Raw genomic sequence first — 25,616 nt, 5'->3', positions numbered from 1 at the left:
TTGTCTTCCTCTGGTTCGAGTCCCCCTCCAGCTGTTTGCATATAGAGACATGGCTGTGGAATGCAGTGGTGAAATATACTGTTGTACTGTTGTATGGTATACATCAGGGGTGTCAATCTCATTCCATGGAGGGCCTAGTACCGGTTTTTCATTTAAATTAAGACCTAGATAACCAGGTGAGGGGAGTTCTTTACTAATTAGTGACCTTAATTCATCAATCAAGTACAAGGGAAGAGCAAAAACCTGCAGACACTCGGCCCTCCGTGGAATGAGATTGACACGTGCTATACATACTGCATACAGCTCATGCACTCTTTTTCTTTTGGAAAAGTTTTATTGACACATTTCCTTTAAAAACAGCTCATACATTTTTTACATCATTGATACACATAAAAACGGCAACAAAGCATAAAACACAGCATTTGAAAGTTACATTTAAATTTGTTAAAAAGTACATGTTGTTAAAACCAATGAAAACAACCATGGATAAAAGTACTTTCCTTGTAAAAACATCAAATCTGTAAAAGCCATTTAAAATGTGTACTAATGATCTAACAAAGGTAAAACATTTTTAAGACATGAAAAACCATGTTAAAAAGTCACTTTGTTAAAAGGCTGTCTTCAGTCCCTTGTACAGGAGGGGGGTGAGTATTTATCAAGCTCACCTCATCCTGCTCTTCTGAATAGATCATCGTCCCGTCCTTCGGGGCCCAGAGGAGATCCCTCCCCTAGGCGCATCGCCCTAGGCGCCGCATGCACTCTTGCTACAATCATGTGTGGTAAAGATAATTTAGTTATTGAAAATAAAACAAAGATTTCCCTTGACATTCTGTCCTTTGAAGACATTCTAAACCATGGTATTATTTAACTGTTCTTTTCTTTGAGGTCCTTGATTATCTGCAATGCAAAATGTACAAACATTTACAACATTGTAATCTCTGTGACACAGAGAGACACACTGTAGCTAAATCTTTACCTTCTAATGAATTGATGAGTAATATTGTAATACATTATTTTCCCCATATTTACAGTGACACATGGAAGTGAAGTGCTTTTATTGCTTTCAGTAAAGTTAAGAATATACAGCTGTAGTCTGTATTTTTATTACATTTTTTTATCTTTAACTCTGCATTGTTGGAAACTGACCTGTAAGTCAGCATTTCACTGTTAGTCTACACCTGTTGTTTACCAAGCATGTGACAAATAACATTTGATTAGGTTTTTATCTGTACCTCTTAGCCACATTTGAGCTATTTGAACAAAGAGAAAGCTCTGCTCCCCCACACCTAATTCTCTTCACGGCTGTTGTCTCTCACAATATAGAATGTAATGATAACCTTACACAGAACCCAGTGAATGGAGGGTTCCAAAGAACAGGTTCCAAGTTCCAAGTAGTAGTCATCTGCAACTTTTGAGCCAGGAAACCCAGGCATGCCAACATCAGGCCCCTGCAGGGGGAGGCAGGCCAGACAGTGAGATACAGGAAACCCAGGCATGCCAACATCAGACCCCTGCAGGGGGTGGCAGGCCAGACAGTGAGATACAGGAAACCTATACATGCCAACATCAGACCCCTGCAGGGGGAGGCAGGCCAGACAGTGAGATACAGGAAACCCAGGCATGCCAACATCAGACCCCTGCAGGGGGAGGCAGGCCAGACAGTGAGATACAGGAAACCTATACATGCCAACATCAGACCCCTGCAGGGGGAGGCAGGCCAGACAGTGAGATACAGGAAACAGGGCATAGACATCAAAGAACCAGGACATCAGGCGTCTGTCTTCCTTCCATGTGTCCTCCTCGCATGGCCACATTTTCATCAACATCAGGAACAGACCACTTTCAGCCTCCATGGACTTGGGATGGTTTGTTTTATTGCCCAGAAGTGACTTTTTCCTTTACAGGTCAACATTATTTTGTTTGATATGCGGAAACACATTATTAGCATAATGTTCCTTGATAGATGTTACAACAGATGCCTTGATAAAGAAATGTTGTGATGTTCATTCTTAGAAAGGAAACATGGCACCAGTGTTGCAATGTGGAATTTTGAATGTTACCACATTTTCATAGTTTTCCCGATTCAAACATAAGGCATTACGTCCACTGATCTATTGACATTTACTGTACAACAAAAGAAAGAAAATGTCTCTAAAGTTGAAAAAGATTTTAATTCCAAAAAATAAGATGAAAACTTAGACTGTCAACAAGCAGGTATTATGTTGATTCTGAGTCCAACCACCAGTATCCACCTCAGGCTAAATGGAAACTGCATTGAAATCCTTGGTGGCTCTGCATAGTTTAGACATTGGTGATCTCAACACTGTTGTAGGTGTGCATGGGACTGCCCTTCGTCCTGGGCACAGCCTGCACCCGCGCCTCTCTGGGCAGAGATCCACAGCTGCCATGGTAACCAAGGCCCCGTCCAATGGCTGTCTTTGGGCTGAACCTTAGAGGACTCTGGGAAAATGAAAGGAAGAATGAGTCACAAAGAAAAACAGAGCTTTTACCCAGTGGAAAAATACAGCCCCAGTTTGAATATCCGCAGTGAATAACTATCATTTTTATAGCATGTATTCTTTTGAGTCTTCTTGAATGAAATTGTTATTAAAGTAGTTTCTTGCTACCTTGCCTGGTCTTCGTCTCATGGAGACACTCTCGTCATTATAGCGGCTAACAACAGAAGGTGATTGTGGTGGGGTTCCCGACGTATCACAATCCTGCTCAACACGACTATGCCTGCAAGTAGTAGGAAGGAGGGGATATTTAATTGAGCTCACTGCTGTGAACACTTCCTCAACAAAACATTCCACTTATTACCATTGCTAAGGAGCTTAAAACCATAAATGATAGAGCAAGACTAATCACCTGGCAGGGATGGCGAGAGCCTTCATCTCCTCATATAGGTGCCGATGGAGCATGTGTTTGTGGCTGGGGATTCCCAGGGCCCTGCCCATGGCATCTGCATCAAAGGAGGGGTCCAGAGCCAGCATAGCACCATGGACTCCCCTGCCATGGAGACTGTCAGCATACTCCTGGACAGTGGGACATAGAAACAGAATGTTTAGCGAGACAGAGGAGGTTTTCCGATTTATTCAAGAACAACAATGGCAAACAAGCAACTTGTCTCAATTTTACTCATCCTCCCCTATCAGGATGTAAACAGAGTATACACCAGTCTATTGGCCCCAAAATGGAGACAGTTAGAACGGAATCCAGGTCTATTCTGATGTTTCTGTTGTAGGAGAAAGACACACTTTTAGGTCTATGTCTCTGATCCACTTCATGACTCTGTGGCAGGTCCAAACTACAGGGTCCTGGTGCTGGTGCTCACACTGGGCCCGGCGAGCCTGCAGCACCTGCACACCAACAACACACATACAGTACTGTTACTGTACAGTTACAGTACTGTTACTATAAGATTACAATACGGTATTGTTACTATACAGTTACAATACTGTATTGTTACTATACAGTTACAATATGGTATTGTTACTATAAGGTTAATATACGGTACTGTTACTATACAGTTACAATACCGTATTGTTACTATACGGTTACACTACGTTGTTGTTACTATACGGTTACACTACGTTGTTGTTACTATACAGTTACAATACAGTACTGTTACTATACAGTTACAATTCGGTACTGTTACTCTATGGTTACAATATGCTATTGTTACTATACGGTTGCAATACGGTACTGTTACTATAAAGTTACAATACTGTATTGTTACTATACAGTTACCATACTGTATTGTTACTGTACGGTTACAAAACTGTATTGTTACTGTACGGTTACAATACTGTATTGTTACTATACGGTTACAATGCTGTGTTGTTACTATAAGGTTTCAATGCTGTATTGTTACTGTACGGTTACAATACTGTTACAATACTGTATTGTTACTGTACGGTTACAATACTGTAGTGTGACTATACGGTTGCAAATCTGTATTGTTACTATACGGTTACAATACTCTACTGTTACCATACGGTTACAATACGCTACTGTTACTATATGATTACAATACAGTACTGTTACTATATGGTTACATTACAGTACTGTTACTATACGGTTACACTACAGTACTGTTACTATATGGTTACATTACAGCACTGTTACTATACAGGTACAATACAGTATTGTCACAATACATTATTGTTACTCTATGGTTACAATACAGTATGGTTACTATACAGTACAGTTACTATAAGGTTACAATATAGTACTGTTACTATACGGTTACAATACTCTACTGTTACCATACGGTTACAATACGCTACTGTTACTGTATGATTACAATACAGTACTGTTACTATATGGTTACATTACAGTACTGTTACTATACGGTTACAATACAGTACTGTTACTATATGGTTACATTACAGTACTGTTACTATACGGTTACAATACAGTACTGTTACTATATGGTTACAATACAGTACTGTTACTATATGGTTACATTACAGTACTGTTACTATACAGTTACAAAATGTTGCTGTTACTATATGGTTACGATACGCTATTGTTACTATGTGGTATTGTTACAATACAGTACTGTTACTATGCGGTTACAATACGGTACTGTTACTATACGGTTACAATACAGTACTGTTACTATATGGTTACATTACAGTACTGTTACTATACGGTTACAATACAGTACTGTTACTATATGGTTACAATACAGTACTGTTACTATATGGTTACATTACAGTACTGTTACTATACGGTTACAATACAGTACTGTTACTATATGGTTACAATACAGTACTGTTACTATATGGTTACATTACAGTACTGTTACTACACGGTTACAATACAGTACTGTTACTATACAGTTACAAAATGTTGCTGTTACTATATGGTTACGATACGCTATTGTTACTATGTGGTATTGTTACAATACAGTACTGTTACTATGCGGTTACAATACGGTACTGTTACTATATGGTTACGATACGCTATTGTTACTATGTGGTTACAATATGGTATTGTTACAATACAGTACTGTTATTTTACGGTTACAATACGCCATTGTTACTATGCAGTTACTGTGCTGTTACTATATGGTTAGAATACTGTACTGTTACTTTACGGTTACTGTACTGTTACTATACAGTTACTGTGCTGTTACTATATGGTTAGAATACTGTACTGTTACTTTACGGTTACTGTACTGTACTGTTATTATACGGTTACAGTATGCTACTGTTACAGTACTGAAACTATACGGTTACAATACATTGTTGTTACTATACGGTTACAATACATTGTTGTTACTATACGGTTACAATACATTGTTGTTACTATACGGTTACAATATGGTACTGTTACTATAGGGTTACAGTACTGTACTGTTGTACAGTTACAATTCTAACCACAGCAACACAAGTACACAGTGAGAAGAATGTCACAGTATTGGTAATATGACTAAAGTTCTGACCTCTTTGTTGAAGTTGATCAGTTGCAGGAGCTGTATAGCCAGGAGCAGGCTGTTTTGGTGGGACTCTGTGGTGACGTTCAGGAGTCTCTCCAGGTCTCGTCGGCTGAGGGAGTTGAGCACCCGACCATCCACCAGTTGATTTTGGAAGGCTTGGGAATACTGTGGCAACCCGACGTCACTCAACCAAGATTTGGCAACCCAGTGATGATCCATTTCAGCAGCCTTTGATAGCCTAAAAGTTTAGGCAGGTACACTTAGTAATGTGTGTGTGTGTGTTGTGTGTGTGTGTGTTGCAGCTTACCCCTGGCCAGCCTCTGCCTCCCTGTAGTCCTCGATGGCGAGGCGTAGCTTCCTGCGGTGCATGGGCTTACTGATACCCAGTCCCAGCTCCAGGTCCTCGTCTGTCAGCCCCAGCAACACCTGCAACCAGGGGACACCCATCCAGAGCAATCTTATCAATATACACCTGCACTGAAAATCACTCTTACACTAAGGCACACACACACATGCAAGCATGGACGAGGGAATACTAATGCAGATGCTATGAGGAAGGAAAGCATGCTGAAATTACTGTTTTACTGGGAGGACGAGGGATTCTTAGAAATAATGTTATCATCGTTACAGGCTGTATAAAAACAAGTCCTGAAATTAGGCTTAAAGTGGATGTGTACTTGTTACATGTTGAAGCGTTGAGGCCGTACCTTGCCACTTTTGACGTTTTCCGTGCAAGCACGGATATACATGGGCATTGCCATGACAACCTCCAGCCAGGCTTGTACTACCCCTGCCTTCCACAGTGACATGGGCATGTTCCGAGTGAGCTCTGCCTGCTGGAGGCGGTCCAGCTGCTCCTCTCCATCTGATAGGCTGTGCTGTTGTGTCGATAGGCTGGAGAGGCTGTCAGTGTCTGTCAGGATTGGTCAGGGGAAGTAGGAGTACAGGACAGGGGAGGGGTTTGGGGTCAAAGGAATTGAGAGGCAAAAATGACTCATCCAACTCAAATTTAAAGGCCCAGTGCAGTCAAAATCAAATTTTTTCTGTGTTTTATATCATATCTTCTGTACAACAGGTGATGAAACTAACACTTTAAAAGTGTAAACACTTTTGATCAGTGTTATTTTCTGATGGTTGCTAGTTGAAAATACAATCTACACAGGACCTTCTTATCAGCAGGTTTGCATGGGCGAGAGTTTCGGCTTTCCATGGAGTCAACACCATATGCTAAATTGGTTACCTAGTAAACCAATAACAAAGAGTTCCAAAGTTCCCTGCCAATAACAGCTAGTTTTCCGTTTTCCCCTCCCCACACAGACCACTCCCAGGCAGTCCCAGCAAAATGATTGCTTTTAAAAATAGTTTCTTGCTAAAAAGATACTGTAGCCCATTTCAATGGAAATGTATTGAAGGTACTTAATTGTTACCCAGAAATAATTTGATATTGGCATAAAAACGGCTGCATTGGGCCTTTAACTGTAGAAAAGGGAGGAGGATATATACTGTATATCACTGTATACCTAGGATATTACTAACATCTCTCTGAAACATTGACATGGCTATAATATTTACCGTCTACTGAAACCTATTGGATTGTTTGGCAACTCGTGAACCTGGAATTATGTCCCCCGGCAGCTAACATCAAATGTAATTTCATGACAGCAGTATTATCAATTGAATGGCAGAGGCTCTCACAGATGAGACAGGACCAAGAAAGCATAAAACAGCTTTGGGACTAGTATGAACAGTCAGTCACTGCTCTATACAGCCAGTAGATGGTGCCAGAGTAATTCACCACAGCAGAGTATTATTAAGGTCTCTATTATCTGACAGATGACTTATTAGATGCCTTAATATGATGACATTACAGAATAACTCATCACACTACAAATGGGATATTACAGATTGAGGACAGGTGCCACATCTGGGCAGGTGACTCAAGCACTGACAAATCCAGGAAAACATTTTTCAATTGTACAATGAAAACTATTAGTACGCATTTCATAAAGACAGAGACCTTTCTTTAGTTCTAGTGTTAGTGAATACTGTGTGATTAGGGTTAAGGTTTGCATTTAAATGGTTGAGTTTGAATGATCTTGTGGGGGTGGAATGATTTTTTTGTCACTATAGGCAAATCTTAGAGATTGAGACACATTAGAAATACATGGGTCACATTATTCATAAAACGAACTGCTGCTGTGAATTTACCACCTGTTTATCCAAGTCTTAAACAAATAAGTAAGCTGCAAAATCCAGGAGGATTAGCAAGTGTGTCTTCTGCCTTGTTCATATGCTGAGAGGGAGGCCTACATAAATACAATCTGTGATTTTTTTCAGTAGGTTTTCAAAAGACAGCGCAGGAGGTCATTTTCCTTCAGGAGTATCGTTTTATGAATGATCTCCACAGTGTAGAAACAGACACTTGGTAATTCACAGATGAGGAGTTATTTTTGGGGGAGGGAGGGATTCATGCCCCCTGAGAGTGAAAGAGACACCAAGACACAAGAACAGATTACACATGTAACAGAATAACACCACATGGTTATTTAGTTGCTGGTTTCATTTTAAAATATGATTTTATTTGAATCATTTATCATATTCATTTTTTAAGATGTTAAAGCTCCTCATCCTCTGCCAACAGTTGAAGACAGGTCAGATTATCTTACCCTTGAAGTTACTTCTTGTTCTTTAAATAAAATACTTTGAAAGATTTTCTCTTTTATGCAACATCTCCTAAATTACAAAACACGAAACAAATGATCATCATAATCACAAATGTAAGAAATTAGGAGGGTTGTATGGTAAACAGCAAGAGAATGAAGATGGGTTAGGGTTATGTTTTGGGAGGTTAGGGAATATGAGGATGCTTGAGGTTGTTCATTTTACTGCTAACTAATGGATTCCTAACCGAAGCAGCAGAGGTAATCATTCAGGGGTTTTACTGCACAGTCCTATGCTTACCGTTGGCACATTAGATAGTTGTCCATTTTAAACTCAATAAGGACAAAAGCGATCTTACAAGGCAGTGACACACATCTACTCTGACTACTCTACTCTGTTTTGTTGAAGATTAAACTTGAACCTTTGGCACTTTAAAATGCTTTCAAACCGTGTGTGTGTCAGATACATTGATACATTTGTGTGTTTTCTACTTTTTTACTACCATTGTTTTTGGAACCTTATTTTGGTTTTCAGCTTTTAGTCTGAGAAATGCATATGGATCGATTGAACACATCTACAAGCCTGGCAGGGTACCATAATTCTTTAACAATTGATCCGATTGTAACGGTCAGTGTCTATCAGAAACATTCAGCATGGTTAGAACAGAGCAGGAGGCCTAGACAAACAAGCACATATCAATCCTCTACCGATCTAACATTCCTATACTGCTAAACATGTATCTGTACAAAGCACACTATTCACATCAGACACTCTGGTACTCACAGCATCATCCTCTATGAGGCTATCCTTTTTGTCGATGCTGCCCAATGAGCTATTTAAATGTGTTGTTCCTCCCCTTTTATCCATTATGACAGAATAAGCAATAATGCCTGCTCCCCCCAGCTGTAGCAGTTTCACTTGTTCTACACTACAGTGTCAAAAACTCCTTACTGTAGCTGTACAGTGGGATGTTTCTGGTCCATTGTTAACCGGAATATCAAATGCCCTTCTGATTGTCATATTTTTATCATTTTCTTTCAGTTTCACTATAAGAAACATGGTCGTTCCATAGACTTCAATGTTGAGCACTAAATGATACCACGGGTCCAGTGTTCTTCTGTTCGTAGATAACGTCATGGGTTATACTAGTGTGTATAATATATACTTATTCTCCATTCACAATGTATTCTTCAATCATACCTTCATGAGAATATAAAGAATTGGCCAACTAAGACTGGAGATGGGAAAATTCTAAATAAAAAAGTATGATAAAAGCAACTATAAAATAAAACAGTTATCAGACAAAAGACATTTACAAACACTAGGTGCCGATTTACTACTATTAACATATTCACACCAGTCCTTCATCTCGTCTCCAGTTATAAAAACACATAAATATTAAGATAAATAAAAGATTACACAGCATGAACATGTCCACACATAATTATCTCATGTATATATTTATATGCATGTAAACATATATACATATGCATACATGTACATCTATAAATATATATTTAATTTACATACATACATTTTTGAGGATAATATACATTTTCTGGGGGCAGCAGTTGTCTCAGGTTTTTCTTGTGGGCACATACGGCAACACACTCGCAAGCATGCACATGGTCAAACAAACAAACACACACACACACACGCACAGAGAGAGACAGAAACAGACACGCACATCCGCATGCACACAACCACACATAAATCCACACACACCATCACCAGTCGGCATCCTCCTCTATGTAATAATCAGGGATGGATGTACCATCAAACAGGCCCGGGTCCATTGACTTGCGCTGCTTTCCCCGAGCAAACACCCGGGAGAGGGAGCCCAGACACATCTTCTCCTTCTTCTTAGTCTTACGCTTCTGGTCCTCCAGGTCCTCCATAGACTAGGCCAGGGGAAGGAGAGGGCAGTAGGAGGGAGAGAGGAAAGAGAGTGAAAGGGGCAGAGGGGAGTAGGACAGAGAGAGAGAGAGTGCAGAGGACAGACAGACATTCGGGTTAGTCAATGAAACAGGAGATTCTCACTCAAACGACTTTCAGATTGAATCACAGAACTACAATAACCAATACTGCAACGGAACCAAACCAACTGACAGAGCAGGTAAAGACAGACAATCAGACAGACGGAGCAAAGAGTGGTAAAGGGACTTATGGAGAATTGCGGAGGTGTGATTACTTGGTCGGGGAGGCCAGGCAGCTCTTACATTGCAGAGGGAGTGTGTCCGATGGCGGGGGGAGTTGATGTCACTGGGGGTGGACGACCGATCCCCGTCAGCCGCCGACGCGTCCGAGATGGTAGAGGGCTGGCGGGAGTGACAGGGACTGACCCTGACCACCGCTGGAGAGGAGAGACACACACATTAGTCACCTCACACTGAGCCACTGTAATGGTTGTGCTGTTTGTGTGTGTGTGCGAGAGAGTGGTCCTCTGTAGCTCAGTTGACAGAGCAATGGCGCTTGCAACACCAGGTAGGTTCGGTAACCAGGACCATCCATACTTAAAATGTAAAATACTAAAAGTATTTGTTTTTAAATATACTTAAGTATCAAAAGTAAAAGTATAAATCATTTCAAATTCCTTGTATTAATCAAAAGAGACGGCACCATTTTCTGTTTTTTACGGATAGCTAGGGGCACACTCCAACATCCAGCCATCATTTACAAAGGAAGCATGTGTGTTTAGTGAGTCCATGACCAGGGATGTTCTCTTGATCAGTGCATGAATTGGACCATTTTCCTGTCCTGCTAAGCACTCAAAATGTAATGAGTTCTTTTGGGTGTCAAGGACAATTTATGGAGTAAAATGTACATTCTTTTCTTTCGGAATGTAGTGAAGTAAAAGTAAAACTTGTCAAAAGTATAAATAGTATAGTACAGATACCCCAAAAAACAACTTAAGTAATACTTTAAAGTATTTTTACTTAAGTACTTTACACCACTGCCTACCCTGGCGGTCCACAGTGTGTCCGTGGTAGAGTGTTTGTTGGCTCTGGCGGATGGCAGCGGTGAGGGGCAGGTCTCCCTGCATCGCCCACTCCTGACTGCCGTTCACCACCGGCTCTGAGGGCATGGCCAGGGACTGGCGCTTCGGCGCGTCCTTAGTCAGCGTGGCCAGGGACTGTTTTGCCTGCCATAAATACACACACAGGGCGGTAAGATACAGTGGTACAGACACACGCACATATAGTACATGCTTAGAGGCATGTATGCACTGATGCACCATACACACATACACTGAGTGTACAAACACCTGCTCTTTCCATTACATAGACCTGCTCTTTGCTGCTCTTTTTATGACATAAACTGACCACGTGAATCCAGATGAAAGCTATGATCCCTCATTGATGTCACATGTTAAATCCACTTCAATCAGTGCAGATGAAGGGAAGAGACAGGTTAGAAGAATTTAAGCCTTGAGACAATTGAGACATGGATTGCGTATATGTGCCATTCAGGGGGGGAATGGGCCAGACAAAAGATTTAAGTGCCTTTGAACGGGGTATGAGAGTAGGTGCCAGGCGAACTGGTTTGAGTAAAGAACTGTAACGCTGCTGGGTTTTTTACGCTCAACAGTTTCTGGGTGTATCAAGAATGGTCCACCACCCAAAGGACATCCAGCCAACTTGACACAGCTGTGGGAAGCATTAGAGTCAACATGGGCCAGCATCCCTGTGGAACGCTTTCGACACCTTGTAGAGTCCATAACCTGGTGAATTGAGGCTCTTCTGAGGGCAAAAAGGGCTGTAACTCAATATTAGGAAGGTATTCTGAATGTTTTGTACACTCAGTGTGTATACACATAGGAGCACTGATACACCTATAGGTGTAGGCACATGTTTGGAATTGCAGGGTATGTTGAAATGTGTGTGGGATTAGATGGGACAGATCATTCCATCAAGGTTAGCATAATTCTCTAGCTGTGAGCACTTGACAGAGACAGAGCTATTCTAGCTCTGAGAAATCTTATCAGCTACTGCTGCTGAGTGTAGTGAGGACTTAGAGGAGTGGCTGGCTGTTGTTGGCTGGCTGTTGTTGGCTGACTCCTGTTGTCTGGCAGTGGAGAGGAATTAAGGACATGGACTGAATAATGAGTCCATCTGTCAGTCAGGCAAGACAACAGACTCTAAAGGGTACCTTAACAAGGCAGAAAATGCAGGAATTCCGATTCAGAGCAAAACCTGTGTATGTCAGTGCATATTGGTGTGGGTGTGTGCATGTGCTCGTGTGTGTGTGTGTATCAGTGTGCGTGTGTGTGAGTGTACGTCTCACCATGGTGAGTTCAGCCTCCAGCTCTTTGATGCGGTTCTCCTTAATGTCCATGTGAGAGCGCAGGATGCAGGCCTGCTCTGTGGCCTCTTTGGTCTGCCTCCTCAGATCCCATTTCTCCCTCTCCAGCACGTCCTTCTCCTTAGCCAGGGCCTTCACTGCATCCTCACTCTCCTACAGTACAGCACACAGATACTGTCAATCTTCACACTCCCAGCATTGCCTCAAACCAGTGTGTGAGCACATGACTGCTCAATGAAGCCCTGGTGTGTTAGTTATCCTATTTCAAACTGTTTGGAGACTATCTGGCTACTGTATAGTGGATGTAGTGTACATTTTGGTGCTGGTCGTAGTTGAGCATAAATGTGAGTGTACCTTTCTGTGCTGGTCGTAGTTGAGCATAAATGTGAGTGGTTTTTGGGGGTATCTGTACTTTACTTCACTATTTATATTCTTTACAACTTTTAATTCACCACATTCCTAATGAAAATAAATGTACTTTTTACTCCAAACATTTTTCCTGACACCCAAAAGTAATTGTGACATTTTGAATGGTTAGCAAGACAGAACAATGGTCCAATTCGCACACTTATCAAGAGAGTATCCCTGGTCATCCCTACTGCCTCTGATCTGGTGGACTCACTAAAAACACATGCTTTGTTTGTAAATTGTTGGAGTGTTGGAGTGTGCCCCTGGCTATCCGTAAATAAATAAAAACAAGAAAATGAAGTATATTTTACTTTTACTCAAGTAGTATTCTACTGGGTGACTTTTACTTGAGTCATTTTCTATTAAGGTATCTTTACTTTCACTGAAGTATTATAATTGGCTACTTTTTCCACTGCTGCTGGTCGAAATTGAGCGTAAATGTGACTGTAACTTTCTGTGCTGGTTGTAGTTGAGCGTAAATGTGAGTGTACCTTTCTGTGCTGGTCGTAGTTGAGTGCCATGTACCTCTCTGTGCTGGTCGTAGTTGAGCCTAAATGTGAGTGTACCTTTCTGTGCTGGTCGTAGTTGAGCCTAAATGTGAGTGTACCTTTCTGTGCTGGTCGTAGTTGAGCGTAAATGTGACTGTACCTTTCTGTGCTGGTTGTAGTTGAGCGTAAATGTGAGTGTACCTTTCTGTGCTGGTCGTAGTTGAGTGCCATGTACCTTTCTGTGCTGGTCGTAGTTGAGCGTAAATGTGAGTGTACCTTTCTGTGCTGGTCGTAGTTGAGCGTAAATGTGAGTGTACCTTTCTGTGCTGGTCGTAGTTGAGCGTAAATGTGACTGTACCTTTCTGTGCTGGTCGTAGTTGAGCGTAAATGTGAGTGTACCTTTCTGTGCTGGTCGTAGTTGAGCGTAAATGTGAGTGTACCTTTCCGTGCTGGTCGTAGTTGAGCGTAAATGTAAGTGTACCTTTCTGTGCTGGTCGTAGTTGAGCGTAAATGTGAGTGTACCTTTCCGTGCTGGTCGTAGTTGAGCGTAAATGTGAGTGTACCTTTCTGTGCTGGTCGTAGTTGAGCGTAAATGTGAGTGTACCTTTCTGTGCTGGTCGTAGTTGAGCGTAAATGTGACTGTACCTTTCAGTGCTGGTCGTAGTTGAGCGTAAATGTGAGGGTACCTTTCTGTGCTGGTCGTAGTTGAGTGCACTGTACCTTTCTGTGCTGGTCGTAGTTGAGTGTACTGTACCTTTCTGTGCTGGTCGTAGTTGAGCGTAAATGTGAGTGTACCTTTCAGTGCTGGTCGTAGTTGAGCGTAAATGTGAGTGTACCTTTCTGTGCTGGTCGTAGTTGAGTGCACTGTACCTTTCTGTGCTGGTCGTAGTTGAGCGTAAATGTGAGTGTACCTTTCTGTGCTGGTCGTAGTTGAGCGTAAATGTGAGTGTACCTTTCGGTGCTGGTCGTAGTTGAGCGTAAATGTGAGTGTGCCTTTCGGTGCTGGTCGTAGTTGAGCGTAAATGTGAGTGTACCTTTCGGTGCTGGTCGTAGTTGCGTATGAAGTCTCGGAGCTGCTCCTCCCGGCTCTCCAGTGTGGTGTACAGCTGCTGCATCTGGTTCACCAGGTCTGCCTTCTCCACCTTCAGACGCTTACGGTCAGACTTCATAGCTGTGGGACACACACACACACACACACACACACACTCTAAAGGCTTTAACAGAAGGTTGGGTCAGAGATGCAGCTATATTTGATTACCACAAGATGACACTGTGGCTTATTGTAAAATCCTAGGAAGAGCAACATTGTTATCCCAAACAGTGGTGTAAAGTACTTAAGTAAATATACTTTAAAGTAGTACATAAGTCGTTTTTTGGGGTATCTTTATTTTACTTTACTATTAACAGTTTTGACAACTTTGACTTTTACTTCACTACATTCCTAAAGAAAATACTGTACTTTTTAGTCCATACATTTTTCTTGACACCCTAAAGTACTCGTTACATTTTGCTGGTGGTAGTCCTGATCACCGAAACGATGAGATAGCTCATAGGGAGGAGTGTCCACATCACCAACAAACTATCCTGGTTCCCCCTCAGGAGACTGAAAAGATTTGGCATGGGTCCCCAGATCGTCAAAAAGTTCTACAGCTCCACCATCGAGAGCATCCTGAAAGGTTGCATCACCACCTGGTATGGCAACTGCTCTGCATCCGACCATAAGGTCGCTACAGAGGGTAGTGCGTATGGCCCAGTACATCACTGGGGTCAAGTTTTCTGCCATCCAGGACCTATATACTAGCAGGTGTAAGAGGAAGTCTCAAAAAATTGTCCAAGACTCATAGACTGTTCTCTCTGCTCCCGCACGGCAAGCAGTACCGGAGTCCAAAAGGCTCCTTAACAGCTTCTACCCCCAAGCCATAAGACTGCTGAACAATTAATCAAATGGCCACCGGACTATTTACATTGACCCCCCCCCTTTGTTTTTACACTGCTGCTACTTGCTGTTTATTATCTATGCATAGTCACTTTACCCCTACCTACATGTACAAATGACCTCAACATTGAGGTACAGGTACCTCCTCTATATAGCCTCATTATTGTTATTTTATTGTGTTACTTTTTTTTTACTTAAGAAAATATTTACTAAATAAACTCAACTTTATTTATTTTTTAAACTGCATTGTTGGTTAAGGATTGTAGGTAAGCATTTCACAGTAAGGTCTACCTGTTGTATTCTGTGCATGTGACAAACTACATTTGACTCTATGAGTCTTGGACAACAACCCTAAGCACACAGCCAAGACAACGCATGAGTGGCTTCACGACAAGTCTCTGAATGTCCTTGAGTGGCCCAGCCAGAGACTGGACTTGAACCCGATCAAACATCTCTGGAGAGACCTGAAAATAGCTGTGCAGCAACGCTCCCCATCCAACCTGACAGAGCTTGAGAGGACCTGCAGAGAATAATTGGATAAACTCCCCAAATACAGGTGTGCCAAGCTTGTAGCGTCATACTTAAGAAGACTCAAGGCTGTAATCGCTGCCAAAGGTGCTTCAACAAAGTACTGAGTAAAGGGTCTGAATACTTATGTTAATGTGATATTTCATTTTTTCATTTTTAATAAATTAGCAAACACTTCTACAAACCAGTTTTTGCTTTGTCATTATGGGGTATTGTTTGTAGATTGATGAGGGAAAGAAACAATTTAATATACATTTAGAATAAGGCAAAATGTGAAATAAAGTCAAGGGGTTTGAATACTTTCCGAAGGCCCTGTATATCTTGAAGCAATGCCTGTGTGTTACCATTTATGGAGCTCAACCTTGAAGGAACTGGGCCTAGACTTGAGCCAAGTAGAATGATGAACAGATCTAATTACTGACACTGTGGAAGGACAGATCAGGCAGAAATAATCGACTTATATACACTACTATTCAAAAGTTTGGGGTCACTTAGAGATGCCCTTGTTTTTGAAAGAAAAGCAAAAAATTGCTTTTGAAATTGACATTTCTAAGTGACCCCAAACTTTTGAACGGTAGTGTATGTCTACCTCACACACACACACACACACACACACACACCATGACTATTATGACAGATAAGAAGAGATGACAAATAAGAATTCTATACTACACACAGTTAGTACATACAGTAGATAAACTTCAGTGGTGGTCAGTGCTGTTTAAGATGAGGGAGGATTCTAACTGTTTTAATGAGCATGGCCTTATTTCTATTACAGCATATTGGATGACTGACATTCATATTTCATTCACCCAGCTCAATGTAGCAGCGATAGGTTTAGGCTACTACATGATACTTAAATTCTCCCTGTACCCATTATGAGGTTTCTACAACCTAGCCTATAGGTAAGTTTCCAATGTAGGTGAACAGGTTGAGAGAATTTGTGGTAATCAAGATGACAGACAGTGACAGTGACAATACCACCTTGCACACTCTTGCCAGCATCTAGTTGATCTAGGGTGTAATCAATAGTCTAACAGTTGCAAATGAGAGTTTCTATTAGACAAATTCAGGTAGGTTTATCCACATTTCGTTACATTTGCTTCCATTTAAGAAATGTTTTTCAACAGAATTGGCGTAATGAATACACCCCTGATCAGTAGTGGTGCACGACGCCAGGATTTTTGGAGTCGACACCCCAACACTACTTATCACACGCAAACACAGTTCACTTTCATAGCAGCCACATATAAACAGCGCATTGTATAAATAATCCCTTCTCGCATCTATCTCCACACTCTGCTCCTCTCACCTTTTCCCTTTCGCTTTTGGACTTCAGTGCACAACACATCAGCTGTCTGTGACCAGGCAAAAAAAACTTTTGAAGCCAAACCTTCATATTATGAGCGCTAACGCTATACACAGCCTACATCATTTTCACGTCATAGTCGACATCGTTACTGGAACAAACGTGTTAGTAAACCTGCTATCATGCAGTACAGTGTACAGTCAGCAGCCAGCAGTTCAGCAGTTACACCGGTGGGCCCGGGTGGCAATAAAATAATAAAAGCAAAAACAGTACCTTGACTTGGAAGAGTTCCAGTGTTGGATAGCTATAGTCAGCTAGCTAACATAGCACGCCTCTCTGTTTGAGCCAGGTGTTTGAGTAGACTAAACTATCTAGCTGCATTCGATGCTAGCTAAGTAAGTGAAAGTGAAAGGGAAATAATATATACTAAATATAGCTAGCTCTCTCTCTAGCTTCTCCTAAATTTTGGGTGAAAGGTAGTAGTTCAAACTGTTGTATTTTTCTCTCTTTGAGTCAACTACTCACTACATTTTATGCACTGCAGTGCTAGCTAGCTGTAGCTTATGCTTTCACTACTAGATTCATTGGATAACATGTCATATCATGCTGCACAAGCTCTGATAGGTTGGAGGATGTCCTCTGGAAGTTGTCATAATTACTGTTTAAGTCTATGGAAGAGGGTGAGAACCATGATGAGCCTCCTCAGTTTTGTATTGAAGTCAATGTACCCAGAGGAGGACAGAAGCTAGCTGTCCTCCGGCTACACCATTATGCTACCCTACAGAGTTATGCTTAGGCAACTGTAGACCTTCATTGCAAAACAGTGTGTTTTAATCAATTGTTTGATGATGTGAATATATTTCGTTTTTATTTTGTTTTCTCTAAAAAGGATAACATTTGACATTTTATTTTATTATTTTTCTGATATTCACTGAGGAGATTGGTCCTCCCCTTCCTCCTCTGAGGAGCCTCCACTGAAAAACATAAGGGGCATACCAGACACAGTTAGGTCAGATACATTTTTTAAAGGGATTGACTGATCGACGTGTTGAGTGATAAACGGATATTATCTCTAGTGAGATGAAGCGGGTTTGACTGAGCTGTGAGAAACATATGGAGCTTAAGGTGGGGCTCAGACAGCTGTGTAGTATATTAGGACTAATGCCTCTAAGACCAACAGCATCATTGCATCAATGCTGCATAATAAATATTTCATTTTGTAATCCACATGTTTTATTGGATATGTGTGCAACATTCACCTTTTGATAATATGTCTGTTAAGTCTACGCATACAATTTGATGCACATGTTGGATAAATCCAACGTATGCACCATACAGAACGCATTGCAACTGCCTCTGCAAAGGACTCAGGTAGGACTAGCAGGGTAGAACTCAGGTAGGACTTAGGGTAGGACTCAGGTAGGACAGTAGGGAAAGGACTCAGGTAGGAATAGCAAGGTAGGACAGTGGGGTATGACTCAGGTAGGAATATCAAGGTAGACCAGTCGGGTATGACTCAGGTAGGACATTAGGGTATGCCTCAGGTAGGACAGTAGAGTATGAGTGAAAGTGAAAGGTAGGAATAGCAAGGTAGGACAGTAGGGTATGACTCAGGTAAGACAATAGGGTATAACTCAGGTAGGACAGTAGGGTAGGACTCAGGTAGGACTAGCAGGGTAGGACAGTAGGGTACGACTCAGGTAGGACAGTAGAAGAGGACTCGTAGGACAGTAGGGTAGGACTCAGGTAGGAAAGTATGGTACAACTCAGCTAGGACTAGCAGGGTAGGACAGTAGGGTAGGACTCAGGTAGAACTAGCAAGGTAGTAAAGTAAGGTATGACTATGGTAGGACAGTAGGATAGGACTCAGGTAGTACTATCAGGGTAGGACTTAGGCAGAACTGTAGGGTAGGAGAGCAAGGTAGGGCTCAGGTAGAACTAGCAGGGTAATAGGTGAGCACCACAGGGTTCCCCCTGACCTTGTAAGGCCTCCTTGACTCGGTCCAGCTCCTGCTCCTTGTCTCCCATCTGCACGCGGAGCTCAGTGTCAGAGAGGAGGTTGGAGGAGCAGCCTCCCTGGCCCTGGGTCTCCTCCAGGTCCTTACTCAACATGTCCTTCATCTGCCGCAACAGGTGCACCTCTTCCTGCAGCTGGGCCACCTCCTCACGCAGCAACACTACACAGAGAGAGAGAGAGAGAGAGAGAGAGAAAGAGAGAGAGAGACTTAATTTTCCATTACTTACAGTCGACAGAAATGTGTCTTTGTGCTTTTAACCCAACCCCCTGAGGTTGGGAATGGAGAGATGTGAAGTAATGAGGAAAGGGTGGGGAAGGAAGAGTGGAGAGGTGGAGTGAAGGAGAGATTAGTTGAGAAATAGGGAGTAAGGACAATGAGATGGAGGTTTATAATTAAAATTAAGGAGGGAGAAGGAGAAGGGAAGAGTAGAAAGACAGACAGACAGACAGAGAATAAGTGAGGGGGATGGTGAGAGTTGTGAAAGTCAACAGGAAAACGTTGAGAAGGGAGAGGAGTGTGGTGTGTAACAGGGTTACAAAGGGGAGGTGAGGTGTGTAACAGGGTTACAAAGGGAGAGGAAGGAGGTGTGTAACAGGGTTACAAAGGGAGAGGAGGTGTGTAACAGGGTTACAAAGGGAGAGGAAGGAGGTGTGTAACAGGGTTACAAAGGGAGAGGAGGGAGGTGTGTAACAGGGTTACAAAGGGAGAGAAGGGAGGTGTGTAACAGGGTTACAAAGGGAGAGAAGGGAGGTGTGTAACAGGGTTACAAAGGGAGAGGAGGGAGGTGTGTAACAGGGTTACAAAGGGAGAGGAGGGAGGTGTGTAACAGGGTTACAAAGGGAGAGGAGGGAGGTGTGTAACAGGGTTACAAAGGGAGAGGAGGGAGGTGTGTAACAGGGTTACAAAGGGAGAGGAGGGAGGTGTGTAACAAGGTTACAAAGGGAGAGGAGGGAGGTGTGTAACAGGGTTATAAAGGGAGAGGAGGGAGGTGTGTAACAGCGTTACAAAGGGAGAGGAGCAGAAACAGTGTGAGTACGAAGCATATGACAATATATAGAGTAGAAAACCCACAGCAACCTCCCACTGGATACACACCGGTTGAATTAAAAAAAAATTCAAGTCATTCCAATTAAATTACGTTGAACCAACGTGGAATAGACTTTGAATTGATATCTGTGCCCAGTGGGATTCACAAGTACACACTCGTTGCACATGCACACACGCACGTAAGTGCACGCACGCACGCACGCAGACACGCACACACACACAACAGTACTCACACACAGCAGGCAGTAAACTGAAGCCATGGGTGATGAGCGATAGAGGTAGACGAGGAGTGACAGTGTCAGGACAAATTGGCAGGGCTGCAGAGCCAGTGAGAGACAGTAGTTTGATAAGACTCTATAAAAAATATATATATCTGGAACGCAAGCTCCGTGCCTTTCCACTGACAAACTACCTCACAGTCCTCTGGGAGCAAGGGACTTAGCAAGCGATAAACAAGAGCTGGAAACCAGGGATACAACACAGAGAATCCGAAGACAGTAATTGGCACAGTATCTCCTAATACACAAGCACATTTACCAAGGCAAGAAACGCTGAACACAAAGATCCTGAACTGAACAGAGGAGTCAAGGCCTCCATTTCATAAGATACAAGGAATCGACTAGCTGAGGTTAGTTTAGAGCTTCTATTTCACCCCAGTCAGGGCCGGGCCGCACACCACAACAAAGACATTAACTTGTCATAATGGGTTATATTTTCACACTAAAGATTCTAGAATATATACAGTGTCATGGTTCAGAACAATGCACAATGTTTGTATGACTGGGCAGAAGCTATACCAACAGCAGAAATCAGCAGCCCAAACACTTCCATCCCTAAGCAGGGTAGGGAGCACGGCTGGTTGGTACCTGGGAGACCGCATGTAAAAATCAGACCGTTTTGGCCACTATCCTTCCTCTAATCAAAGATATCCAAGGGCATTGACAAGGCCTGAGAGCCGCAGTGTGTTCTGGCATTCATACTGTACTTGTTGTACATTACACAGATAGGTGCTACGCATTGGTTGTGCACAGTAACTGAACCAGGAGATTGACTTGGCACTCGGTGATGTTGCACGAAGATAGATAATAAATATTTCAAAACATCACTGGCAAGTCTTCTCCGGTATGAGGGTGTAGGGGAGCTGTGTGCGAACAGAGAAAGAGTGTGTGTGAGGGCCTGTAGCCAGACCACGTGGGGCTGCAGAGGCCCAGATAAGAGAGAAAGGGACAGTCCATCGGTCACTGTCGACTCTGGCTGTGGAGAGACGCGCTAGGCAGCAACTCTGTATTGTACATGGCATAAGGAGGTAGTATCCTGGAGAGAGCAATCTTTCACAGCCTTCTTGCCGGCTAAATCCGCTTATTCATCTGTTTACCTACAGGCTTTCTTATTTGTTGCAGGCGAGTCCAGCTTCCATCTTTGTTAGCTGTGTAGAGCAGAGCAGCCAGACAAAAGTAGAAGTATGCATCCCAGGCAGTTTTGTGCTGTTCAGATGCACTGCAGTTGTAGTTTCAAGTGTTATCGTCATGTGCAGTACAGTGTCTTGTAAGTTCCAAACCCAACAATGCAGTAATCAATATCAATGTAGTACCAAAAATAACACAAGGTAGAACAAAAACATGAAAATAAGAAAACTAACTGTACTGTTAGAGTAATCTGTGCTACTAACTGTACTGTTAGAGTAATCTGTGCTACTAACTGTACTGTTAGAGTAATCTGTGCTACTAACTGTACTGTCATAGTAATATGTGCTACTAACAGTGCTGTTATAGTAATCTGTGCTACTAACTGTGCTGTTATAGTAATCTGTACTGTTATAGTAATCTGTACTGTTATAGTAATATGTGGTACTAACTGTGCTGTTATAGTAATATGAGCTACTAACTGTGCTGTTATGGTAATCTGTGCTACTAACTGCACTGTTATAGTAATCTGTGCTACTAACTGTGCTGTTATAGTAATCTGTGCTACTAACTGCACTGTTATAGTAATCTGTGCTACTAACTGTGCTGTTATAGTAATCTGTGGTATTAACTGTGCTGTTATAGTAATCTGTGCTACTAACTGTGCTGTTATCATAATCTGTGGTATTAACTGTGCTGTTAGATTAAGCTGTGGTACTAGCTGTGGTATTAACTTTGCTGTTATAGTAATCTGTGGTACTAACTGTGCTGTTAGAGTAATCTGTGCCACTAACTGTGCTGTTAGAGTAATCTGTGGTATTAACTGTGCTACTATATTAATCTGTGGTACCAAATGTGCTGTTATAGTAATCTGTGGTATTAACTGTGCTGTTAGAGTAATATGTGTTACTAACTGTGCTACTGTAGTAATATGTTGTACCAACTGTGCTGTTATAGTAATCTGTGGTACTAACTGTACTGTTAAAGTAATCTGTGCTACTAACTGTGCTGTTAAAGTGATCTGTGCTACTAACTGTTCTGTTATAGTAATCTGTGCTACTAACTGTGCTGTTATAGTAATCTGTACTGTTATAGTAATCTGTGGTACTAACTGTACTGTTATAGTAATCTGTGGTACTAACTGTACTGTTAAAGTAATCTGTGGTACTAACTGTACTGTTAAAGTAATCTGTACTGTTATAGTAATCTGTGGTACTAACTGTACTGTTAAAGTAATCTGTGTTACTAACTGTGCTACTATAGTAATATGTTGTACCAACTGTGCTGTTATAGTAATCTGTGGTACTAACTGTACTGTTAAAGTAATCTGTGCTACTAACTGTGCTGTTAAAGTGATCTGTGCTACTAACTGTGCTGTTATAGTAATCTGTGCTACTAACTGTGCTGTTATAGTAATCTGTACTGTTATAGTAATCTGTGGTACTAACTGTACTGTTATAGTAATCTGTGGTACTAACTGTACTGTTAAAGTAATCTGTGGTACTAACTGTACTGTTAAAGTAATCTGTACTGTTATAGTAATCTGTGGTACTAACTGTACTGTTAAAGTAATATGTGCTACTAACTGTGCTGTAATAGTAATCTGTGCTACTAACTGTGCTGTTATAGTAATCTGTGGTACTAACTGTGCTGTTATAGTAATCTGTGCTACTAACTGTACTGTTAAAGTAATCTGTACTGTTATAGTAATCTGTGGTACTAACTGTGCTGTTATAGTAATCTGTGCTACTAACTGTACTGTTAAAGTAATCTGTGGTACTAACTGTACTGTTATAGTAATCTGTGGTACTAACTGTACTGTTAAAGTAATATGTGGTACTAACTGTGCTGTTAGAGTAATCTGTGCCACTAACTATGCTGTTACAGTAATCTGTGGTATTAACTGTGCTACTATATTAATCTGTGGTACCAAATGTGCTGTTATAGTAATCTGTGCTACTAACTGTGCTGTTAGAGTAATATGAGCTACTAACTGTGCTGTTATAGTAATCTGTGCTACTAACTGTCCTGTTATAGTAATCTGTACTGTTATAGTAATCTGTGATACTAACTGTACTGTTATAGTAATCTGTGGTACTAACTGTACTGTTAAAGTAATCTGCGGTACTAACTGTACTGTTAAAGTAATCTGTACTGTTATAGTAATCTGTGGTACTAACTGTACTGTTAAAGTAATCTGTGCTACTAACTGTGCTGTAATAGTAATCTGTGCTACTAACTGTGCTGTTATAGTAATCTGTGGTACTAACTGTGCTGTTATAGTAATCTGTGCTACTAACTGTACTGTTAAAGTAATCTGTACTGTTATAGTAATCTGTGGTACTAACTGTGCTGTTATAGTAATCTGTGCTACTAACTGTACTGTTAAAGTAATCTTTGGTACTAACTGTACTGTTATAGTAATCTGTGGTACTAACTGTACTGTTAAAGTAATATGTGGTACTAACTGTGCTGTTAGAGTAATCTGTGCCACTAACTGTGCTGTTATAGTAATCTGTGGTATTAACTGTGCTACTATATTAATCTGTGGTACCAAATGTGCTGTTATAGTAATCTGTGCTACTAACTGTGCTGTTAGAGTAATATGAGCTACTAACTGTGCTGTTAGAGTAATCTGTGCTACTAACTGTGCTGTTATAGTAATCTGTGCTACTAACTGTCCTGTTATAGTAATCTGTACTGTTATAGTAATCTGTGCTACTAACTGCACTGTTATAGTAATCTGTGCTACTAACTGTGCTGTTATAGTAATCTGTGCTACTAACTGTGCTGTTAGAGTAATATGAGCTACTAACTGTGCTGTTATAGTAATCTGTGCTACTAACAGTACTGTTATAGTAATCTGTGCTACTAACTGTACTGTTATAGTAATCTGTGCTACTAAATGTGCTGTTATAGTAATCTGTGATACTAACTGTGCTGTTAGAGTAATATGAGCTACTAACTGTGCTGTTATTGTAATCTGTGCTACTAACTGTGCTGTTATAGTAATCTGTGGTGTTAATTGTGCTGTTATAGTAATATGTGCTACTAACTGTGCTGTTATAGTAATCTGTGCTACTAACTGTGCTGTTATAGTAATCTGTGCTACTAACTGTACTGTTATAGTAATCTGTGGTACTAACTGTACTGTTATAGTAATCTGTGCTACTAACTGCACTGTTATGGTAATCTGTGCTACTAACTGTGCTGTTATAGTAATCTGTGCTACTAACTGTACTGTTATAGTAATCTGTGGTATTAACTGTGCTGTTATAGTAATTTGTGCTACTAACTGTGCTGTTATCATAATCTGTGCTACTAACTGTGCTGTTATAGTAATCTGTGCTACTAACTGTACTGTTATAGTAATCTGTGGTACTAACTGTACTGTTATAGTAATCTGTGCTACTAACTGCACTGTTATGGTAATCTGTGCTACTAACTGTGCTGTTATAGTAATCTGTGCTACTAACTGTACTGTTATAGTAATCTGTGGTATTAACTGTGCTGTTATAGTAATTTGTGCTACTAACTGTGCTGTTATCATAATCTGTGGTATTAACTGTGCTGTTAGATTAAGCTGTGGTACTAGCTGTAGTATTAACTCTGCTGTTATAGTAATATGAGCTACTAACTGTGCTGTTATAGTAATATGTGCTACTAACTGTGCTGTTATAGTAATCTGTGCTACTAACTGTGCTGTTATAGTAATCTGTGCTACTAACTGCACTGTTATAGTAATCTGTGGTACTAACTGTACTGTTATAGTAATCTGTGCTACTAACTGTGCTGTTATAGTAATCTGTGTTAGTACCAGGGTTGCTAATGTGGAAGATAAAATAATAATAATACAAAATTTGAATAATCTTTGTCCCATAGGTTATAGTACGGCGGCAGGGTAGGGGCGGCAGGGTAGCCTAGTGGTTAGAGCGTTGGACTAGTAACCGGAAGGTTGCAAGTTCAAACCCCCGAGCTGACAAGGTACAAATCTGTCGTTCTGCCCCTGAACAGGCAGTTAACCCACTGTTCCTAGGCCGTCATTGAAAATAAGAATTTGTTCTTAACTG

At 41.3% G+C, this 25,616-nt stretch overlaps 1 protein-coding gene across 6 annotated transcripts in view; it reads right to left on the bottom strand.

The window, feature by feature from the left end:
* Positions 1 to 314: 314 nt before the first annotated feature.
* Positions 315 to 25,616, bottom strand: part of LOC110494640 (kazrin) — a 243,714-nt gene continuing 218,412 nt past the window's right edge. For 2 of the 6 annotated variants that reach the window (XM_021569878.3, XM_021569879.3), the window contains 13 exons: positions 19,058 to 19,255; positions 14,340 to 14,476; positions 12,392 to 12,562; positions 11,069 to 11,249; positions 10,327 to 10,460; positions 9,882 to 10,008; positions 6,154 to 6,359; positions 5,754 to 5,872; positions 5,453 to 5,684; positions 3,258 to 3,359; positions 2,869 to 3,035; positions 2,628 to 2,739; positions 315 to 2,460 (listed from right to left, as the gene is read on the bottom strand). In XM_021569878.3, coding sequence (XP_021425553.3) covers positions 2,302 to 2,460; positions 2,628 to 2,739; positions 2,869 to 3,035; positions 3,258 to 3,359; positions 5,453 to 5,684; positions 5,754 to 5,872; positions 6,154 to 6,359; positions 9,882 to 10,008; positions 10,327 to 10,460; positions 11,069 to 11,249; positions 12,392 to 12,562; positions 14,340 to 14,476; positions 19,058 to 19,255 — 2,045 coding nt within the window. In that variant the 3' untranslated portion in view covers positions 315 to 2,301. Of the gene's footprint in view, positions 2,461 to 2,627; positions 2,740 to 2,868; positions 3,036 to 3,257; positions 3,360 to 5,452; positions 5,685 to 5,753; positions 5,873 to 6,153; positions 6,360 to 7,991; positions 10,009 to 10,298; positions 10,461 to 11,068; positions 11,250 to 12,391; positions 12,563 to 14,339; positions 14,477 to 19,057; positions 19,256 to 25,616 lie in introns of those variants that run through there. The other 4 variants (XR_016488067.1, XR_005036682.2, XM_036948231.2 and 1 more) reach the window with 4 other exon arrangements.

Source organism: Oncorhynchus mykiss, chromosome 17 (assembly GCF_057628025.1).
Source record: "Oncorhynchus mykiss isolate SJ-2025 chromosome 17, ASM5762802v1, whole genome shotgun sequence".
In the NCBI taxonomy this organism is placed as follows: Eukaryota; Metazoa; Chordata; class Actinopteri; order Salmoniformes; family Salmonidae; genus Oncorhynchus; species Oncorhynchus mykiss.
This window is presented reverse-complemented; position numbering and strand designations above follow the sequence as displayed.